General features: G+C 37.4%; 1 protein-coding gene across 13 annotated transcripts; it reads left to right on the forward strand.

The window, feature by feature from the left end:
* LOC149382779 (putative disease resistance RPP13-like protein 1) lies at positions 1–7,401 on the forward strand. Of its 13 annotated transcripts, XM_089628244.1 has the most exons (13): positions 243–3,890; positions 4,032–4,077; positions 4,510–4,650; positions 4,757–4,912; positions 4,999–5,148; positions 5,341–5,488; positions 5,638–5,731; positions 5,845–5,967; positions 6,099–6,163; positions 6,260–6,377; positions 6,462–6,514; positions 6,588–6,832; positions 6,955–7,401. In XM_089628244.1, exon 1 carries the CDS (start codon positions 799–801, stop codon positions 3,868–3,870), a length of 3,072 nt encoding a protein of 1,023 aa, XP_089484370.1. In that variant the 5' UTR covers positions 243–798; the 3' UTR covers positions 3,871–3,890; positions 4,032–4,077; positions 4,510–4,650; positions 4,757–4,912; positions 4,999–5,148; positions 5,341–5,488; positions 5,638–5,731; positions 5,845–5,967; positions 6,099–6,163; positions 6,260–6,377; positions 6,462–6,514; positions 6,588–6,832; positions 6,955–7,401. The 13 variants fall into 13 exon arrangements, 12 of the variants coding, with proteins under 12 accessions (XP_089484362.1, XP_089484364.1, XP_089484370.1 ...); XM_089628236.1 differs by lacking the exon at positions 5,845–5,967 and adding an exon at positions 1–157 and having other exon boundaries at positions 797–3,890; positions 5,341–5,731; XM_089628238.1 differs by lacking the exon at positions 5,845–5,967 and adding an exon at positions 2–157 and having other exon boundaries at positions 770–3,890; positions 5,341–5,731.
* The last annotated feature ends 570 nt before the right edge of the window (positions 7,402–7,971 follow it).

The following is a 7,971-nucleotide window of genomic DNA, read 5'->3' on the forward strand; positions in this document are numbered from 1 at the left end:
ATGCTCATTCAATTGCTATAATAATTTTCAATAGCCTTCGTTATTGACTACATCCATTGCCATACTTTGGTCACAATTTCACTACTCTGATACTTTTTGTGTGTTTGGAGAATTCAACAAATCATCTTCTGCAGAACAAGAACAACGTCATCCTCCTGTAAGTTTTTTTATTTTATTTTTATTTTATATATATATATATATTTTTTTTTTATATTTCTATAATTTCGTATTTATTGCTATGCTAGGTTGTTAAAAAGGCAACTTTGGAATTAGTTACTTTGATTCAGAGACTAAACTAAAAGAAATAATTTTTTTTTATAGATGATGCACAATAATAAAGTAATAATTATCCTTTTTTTTATCACGAAATTAGGATTGATAATCAAACCTTCTCTCATGTGTATGATGTCCTGATGCATTTAATTAAATGTGGATGAATATAATTGGAATCTCATCTTTCATTCTCTACCACTAGCTGCAAATGACAGCCCATGAATGATTGTTTCTGCGTGAAAGGTAAAGATAAACAGCAAAAATAAGAACGCTCATTCAATTGCTATACTTTGCTCACTATTTACAACTCTAGTGTTTTTTTTTTATAATTTTTTTATATTGCATATAGTTCTATAATTCTATTTTTTTTATTGTTATGGTAGTTTGCTAATTAAAGACAACTTTGGACTAAAATTAATCAGTCTATAATTACGATCTTACCTTTTTTTTTAGGAAAGTATTGTCTTACTTTGATACTATACCTTTTGTAAAATAGTAAAACCTTGACCTGTGTGAGTAATAGACATGGCTGAATTGGTTGGAGGAGCTCTGCTTTCTTCTTTTCTTCAAGTCTTGTTTGAGAGGTTGGCTCCAAAAGACATCCCCAAGCTGTTCCGTGGAAAGCAACCAATTGAGGATGTTTTGCGTGAGGTGAGGAGTGTGGTCAAATCGGCGACGAGGCTGGTCAACGACGCGGAGGAGAAGCAGATCTCGGACAATGATGTCAGGGAGTGGCTCGAAGACCTCAATGACGTGGTGTACCGCGCTGATGATTTGCTCGATGCCATCAACGCCGAAGCTCTGAGGCTAGAGATGGAACCTCATCAACCTTCGAGTTCCAATATCATAAATGATTTTTTCACCACTGGATTTGATGACATGGTCAAGAAAGAAGCCACAGAGATACTTCGTAGTTTCAAGAGTGTTTTAGAGCAAAAGGATGATCTTGGTCTGAGAGAAAGTTCTGGCGAAATACCACCCTTTCAAAGGCCACCCACTCCTTTGGTTGAAGAATCCGGCGTTTATGGCAGGGAAGGTGACAAGGATGTCATTTTAGAGTTGTTGCTCTCCAGCGAGGAAAAATTATCTGTCATTCCGATTGTCGGGATGGGTGGTATGGGCAAAACCACGCTTTCTCAGCTCGTTTATAACAATGATAAGGTCAAGGATCATTTTGATCTTAGAGCGTGGGTGACAATATCAGATGATTTTGACGTCGATAAGATTACAAAGCTAATCTTGGAAAAGGTCACATCGCAAAAGTGTCAATCTGAAGAGCTGTTTGAGATTCAACAGAAGTTGAAAGATTCCTTGAGAGGGAAGACATTTCTCTTGGTTCTCGATGACGTTTGGAATGATGACTATCAACTTTGGAATAGTTTGATGACCGCTTTCCGATATGGATCAGAAGTTACTAAGATCATGGTGACTACACGAAGCACGGTTGTTGCCTCTATTACGGCTGTGGGAAAAACTAAGACTCATCAGTTGGCTGATTTGTCACCTGAAGATTGTTGGCTGTTGTTTTCACATCATGCTTTTGGAGGCAGAGAAGACGCTCCTGAACATCAAGATTTGCGTGCAATTGGAAGAGAGATCGTAAATAAGTGCAAAGGTCTTCCTTTAGCTATCAAATCTCTTGGCGGTCTATTACGTTCCGAACGGAATCCAAAGAAATGGGAAACCATACTCAAAAGCGACGCGTGGAATGAGTTGTATAGTCAAGAAAAAAACATTCTTCCCGCTTTATGGCTGAGTTATCGCCGCATGCCTACACATCTAAAACGATGTTTCTCTTATTGCTCCATCTTTCCGAAGGACTACGAGTTTAAGAGAGAAAGGATAATCTTGTTGTGGATGGCTGAAGGATTTTTGCAGAGTGATAAGAAATCTATGACGATGGAGGAAGTTGGAGAAGACTACTTTGAAGATCTTGTATCGAGGTCGTTGTTTCAGAAGTCAAGTAGTCTAGATGACTCGATTTTCCTCATGCACGACCTTGTTCACGATTTGGCCATGTTCGTTTCCCGTGGATTTTGTTTTAGGCTGGACGAGAGCAATGACTTGCATAGCATTCCAAGGCATACTCGTCATTTATCATATAGCGGGGAGTTTAAAGATTTTGAGCGTATATGTGATGCCAAGTATTGGCGCACGTTTATTAGATCAGGAAAATTATTTTACGGTTTTCGCTTGCCTCCCGAATCCTCCTTTTGGACATCAGGAAGATGCTTAAGAGTTTTTGGTTTACATAAATTATGCATCAGTTCAATCTCTTGTTCAATTAATGATTTGATACATTTGAGGTACTTGGACTTATCCTTCACCGAGATTACAGAATTACCTGCTTCAATATGTAGTTTGTACAACTTGCAAACCTTATTGTTGTTGGAGTGTCGTTATCTTACAGCGTTGCCCAAAAACATGGAAAGGCTTGTCAATTTGCGGCATCTGGATATTTTTAGAACACCTCTAAAAGAAATGAACTTCCAAGTAAAAAATATGAAGTCTTTGCTGACGTTGAGTAAAATAGTTGTTGGCGATGGAGAAGATACAGGGGTTAATATGAAAGAAGTGAAACAACTTCAACCTTTCGGGGGAAGACTTGAAATTTTGGGTATTGAAAATGTGGGTGATGCAAATGAGGCTTTGGAGGCTGATTTGAAGAATAAGAAGCGCATTACAGATCTACGTTTGCAATGGAGTGAAGAATCTGCCGGCGATGCAGATAGTTCGGAGAGAGAGAGAGAAATATTGGAATCACTTCGGCCTCATACAAATGTGAGATCTCTCCAAATAAAGTATTACAGAGGCACGATATTTCCAGATTGGGTGGGACATCATTCATTTTCTAACATCGTACAGATCAAGCTAGAGAATTGTAAAAGCTGTTTCATTTTGCCTCCGCTGGGACAATTGCCATGCCTCAAAGTCCTTAGAATTCGGAGGTTTGATAGCGTGGTGAGTGTGGGTGATGAGTTGTACGGTGGCAGCAGTACTAGTGGCACCTCTTTGAGATCCTTAGAATACTTATCTATATGGTATATGCCAGAGTGGAAGGAGTGGTCATTTGGTGGAGATGGCACACTAGTTTTCCCCAGGCTGAGGGATCTATCCTTACGTGGATGTCCGGAGTTGAAGATGAGCTTACCAAACACGCCGGATGCTTGTCGTGTACACCCCGACTCTCTCTCTAAACTAGAAGAGCTTAGCATAGAGGGTTGCGAAAAGCTTTTGGAGAGTGATCTACACAGACTCCCATCATTGAAACAATTAGATATCTGGGGTTGGAAAGGGGATTCGTTTCCTGGTGATGGAATATTGCTCCCCACCACTCTGGCTAAGATTGAGATCCAGCGTAGTTGGAATCTGTTGGCCCTAAACGGCGAGGCCTTTCAACAACTCACCAACCTTAAGGAGTTGTGCATTTATGGGTGCTGTCAGCTTCAGTGTTTGCCCGAACAAGGCTTGCCCGCTTCTCTCTCTGTTTTAAGAATCCACAGATGCCATCCATTGTTGAAGCAACGGTGTGAGAAAGATAAAGGCCAAGATTGGCATAAGATTGCCCACATCCCTCAAATCAATTTCATTTCATGAGAATCCGAATCTGATTAAAGGTAAATTATTCATTTATTGTTTTTTTTTTAATTCTTATCAATTATGTACCTGCTACTACTACATGGTATTTATTTTTTTAATTTAACATTTAATTTTTTTTATTTATTAAACACTAATGACTAACGATAAGATATTCGCAGTATATGGAGAACCCTCGTGCCCTTGATTCTCATGACTAAAGATAAGGTTTGTGGAATCGATTTGAATTGTGATTCTCGAATTTGGAGTGTTTTCTCTAGGAATTGAAGGACTGCGATAGTAAAACGTTAGGTTTAAGAGCTTAGAAACTGGGTTTACTCTGTTACGACCATTGTACTTTTACCTGGGTTTCTTTTGTAAAGACTGATTTTTAAATTGGACTTGGCAATTGAAATTTTCGAAATTGTTTCTCTTGCGGAATTCATTGATTTTGGTTTTCTGAAGTTCAGGTTCTGTAGTTGCTGAGAAACTAGCATAGTGTTTTAGGTTGTGAAGTGGCGGATCAAAATTTGAAAATCATTTGAGTAAAGTGAATTATTAAGACAGAAGAAAAGAAACTTATGGTGTTTTGTATGGTTTTCTATTGGTTAGAAATCATTAAAGGGAAGTGCTGATTTTGTTTTCTTTGTGAACAAGCAGTTTTGCGAGAAAGGGTATGCTTTCCCACCATTGTTGCAAAAAATAAGGTCTTTTGTATCGTAATATCTGGCTCATCTTCAACATGTGCTTAGTTTCACTGATTGCGATCGCTTTTCTGACAGGTTTAAGTACTAATCAAAGGTGAGGAAAATCATTCAAATATCTCATCTTGAATGATGTGTTCTAAATGGAAAATATATTTTCTCCTTTTTAATTCCATTGTCCACTCTTTATCTTTGGCGATCAGGTAGTTGGATCCAAAACTTGTTGATTGAAGAAAGCTGTTGAGATTGAAACTTTTCAAGCAAATATTGCAAGAACATAATTGTGTACGTGGACTACCCTCGTGGATTTGTAGTCATCAACTTAATTCTGAAGCAGGTCATTTACCGAGCTCTATCAGGTATGTAGGCATTTGTGGAAATATATGTCATCAAGGTTTTATGGTCATTACTAATCAGCTACAGGTAAAATACACGCCTTATTCAGAACAAGTTTATGCAAAGGCTCAAGATGGTGGTTCCAATAAAAGACAATCTTTATGATGGGTATGCTGACGTGGAAATAATGGAATCATAGTTCTAATCATTCTCTCGGGCCCGGAAATATATTGCTTCAAACCGTCATTTTTCTTTGAAGGTGAAATGACATTTTATTTTCTTTTCATTTTTCTGATAAAAATATGTACATGGTATTATTACTACATATATTACATTGATTTTACTATAATGCTGTGGTCCTTGACTCACCGTGTCCTTTTTATTCATTGTTGCGATCTCCTCTCAACTTACTGTGTCTTATTTTTAAAGAATCGTCTTTTTTGCTGGTTAGCTATTTTGTAGGAACAGACATGGTAATGATTGTGTACGGCTTCATTATGGTCAGAGACTGTCATCAATTTGACGCTCAGCACTGTCGTTTTATATGGTCTATTCTGTGAACATTTACATACCATAGCCTTTGCTCTTTTGGATCACAGGTAAAGTACATTGGCTTATTTAAAACAAGTTGCAACTCGAGACTCTGAGCATACTAAAGGAGGGAAAAACAGTTAACGGTTAAGCCTGTTAACAGCGGGTTTTTAATTTTTTTTTTCTTCTTTTTTTATTTTTTATCTTTTTTATAAAGCATCACGGTTAACTCAGAAGAAGTAGAAAAAAGAAAGCTGTCGAGATTGAAAGTTTCATGCCCGGCGTTGCTGCAATGGCACCAAGATGATTGTGTATGCCTTCTTCTTCTTTTTTTAGTTTTAATTTTAATTTTTTTTTTCATGGCCTATGAACATATATACATGACTCTGAACACATAGCGTATTAAACTTATTTTTATTGTTAGGTGCCTCAAGAATCCCTGCTCACATCAAGAACTTACTTGAGAATGTTTTTTCTTATATTTATATACATAAATATGTTTATTTCAAGGAAGCTCATATTCAGCTGAGATTTTCATATGTGTGTGGTATTTGAACTCTTTATCTTTCTCTTGGATGAAATATGAGCTTGAATTTGTACAACTTACAGATCCTGTTATTGTCCTTGTGTTATAATTTCTCTTTTGGGCTTCTCATCATTCTGTATTTTATGCAAAAGATCTCTCCAAAATCCATCTGTGCTTCACACTCCTCTCATTGGCTCACAAAATCCACTCTCCAAAGGTGCATATATATCAATTTAAGTAACTCATTCGTATCATATCTAGCATGTCCTAGAGATCTTCATTTCGGCTTTGTGTTTAAACGGGTGATTTGCAGAGGATTTGTGAGATTTGTCAACAAACCAGAAGTGGTTGAGAGGTTTTGGACACAAGAGAATGAAGATATGTGCCGATTGAGGTTTGGAAAAATGGTAATGAGGTTCAACATTGTGAAGGTACTGTGTGTTAAATGTCTTAAATGGTAATAAACAGATCTAGTTGATATTTCAGCTTCAACTAAAGAAACAAATCCTGTCAAGATTGCCACGTGGATGTTGTCATCAGTGGTTACGATATGACAGAGCTCTATCGGGTATGTAGGCTTTGTGTATTCTTGCTGATTTAGATAATTCCATTCACTCTTACATATCTCTGGTCATGATCAGTAACGTCACTCAGTTGGAGCCAGAAGTGGATCGGAACGGAACTGATGGACGAACGCTGTCGAGATTCAAACTTCTGGATCTCTTGGAATCCTCGGCAGAAATGGAATCCGGAGAACCCGAAGTGCCAATCGCAGAAATTGATGCAAAGGTAGAAGATGACAACAATATTATCTCGATCAGGACCCGAAAAGATTAAAATATTTAATGAATGACGAGACGATTGTCTACGCCTTAATACTGCGATGGTGAGTGTTTTGCGCATTCTTGCTGATATAGTTTATTAGAATACATTATAATCTCACATTCAACTTGCATTTTCTGCTCCTTTTAAACCCATGCACTCTTATGTATCTTTGGTCATGATCAGCAACATCATTCAGTTGGAGCCAAAAGTGGATGGGAACGGAACCGATGAATACGTTCTCTGTCTAATCTATGGCCGCAGATCTTTCCAAATCTTCAGCTCGGATGCCCTGATTCTGTCGATGCGCTGTTATTACAGACTCACATTCATCTGAGTTTTCACGGCAAGGTTTGGAGTATGAGCGGGATGGTCGATAATATCAATCATTGTGTTGCTTTATGGTTATTGTTATTTTTGTTGCTTTATGGTTTAGAGTACTTTGTAATCCCTTTTTACCAGTGTGAGGGTGTTTTTGGCTGTCGAGTGTTTGGTTTGGGGTTTTGGGGTGGCGTGTCCGTTTAGCGTTTGCTCCGTTCCCTTTTTGCCTACCTCGCAGTCTGGTTTCTTAATTCTTTACTTGCCTCGAGAATTATTTCACATCAAGAAGATACTTGAGAATGTTTTTTTTAAGGATATCTTTTATAAAAAAAAAAAAAAAAAAAAAAATCTCAAGCTCAGCTGAAATTTTGATATATCTGAGGTAGTTGAATTGGTTATCATACTCTTTAGAAGGTTTGTGGTTGCAATTGTGGACGACTTGTTCGAAAAATGCCCTCTCTCTTCATCCCACTTTCGAGCTTCTGATTTTATTTGTCTGCAAAGCTGATATAAAACTGAATTTGTTGAGCAAGATTGATATACCATAATGTGTGGATTTAATGGGTTACAAAAGTGACTGTTTTTTTGTTATTCTGAGATAGAGGCAAATAGAGCGGAGGACAAAATCAGCAATACGCATTGACTCTATTATCATTATAAAGGAAAATTGTCTCATCTCCAATTATTGGTGATTGCTCTCGATGCATTCATATTAACGATGCAGGCAGATATTTAAGTCAAACTGATTTGTTTTCTATTCATTTTTCTGATAAAAATATGTACAGGGTATAATTATGTATGTTACATTAATTTCACTCCTTGTTTCATTGTGTCATTTTTTTGTGTACACAATACTGAATAGACAGAGAAGATGATAGCGAT

Source organism: Urtica dioica, chromosome 10 (genome assembly GCF_054948205.1).
Source record: "Urtica dioica subsp. dioica isolate 48M chromosome 10, U.dioica_male_clone48M_v1_H2, whole genome shotgun sequence".
Lineage (NCBI taxonomy): Eukaryota > Viridiplantae > Streptophyta > Magnoliopsida > Rosales > Urticaceae > Urtica > Urtica dioica.

Coding starts and splice junctions, on each gene's coding strand:
- LOC149382779 (XM_089628236.1), top strand. CDS start 799: ATGGCTGAATTGGTTGGAGGAGCTCTGCTTTCTTCTTTTCTTCAAGTC.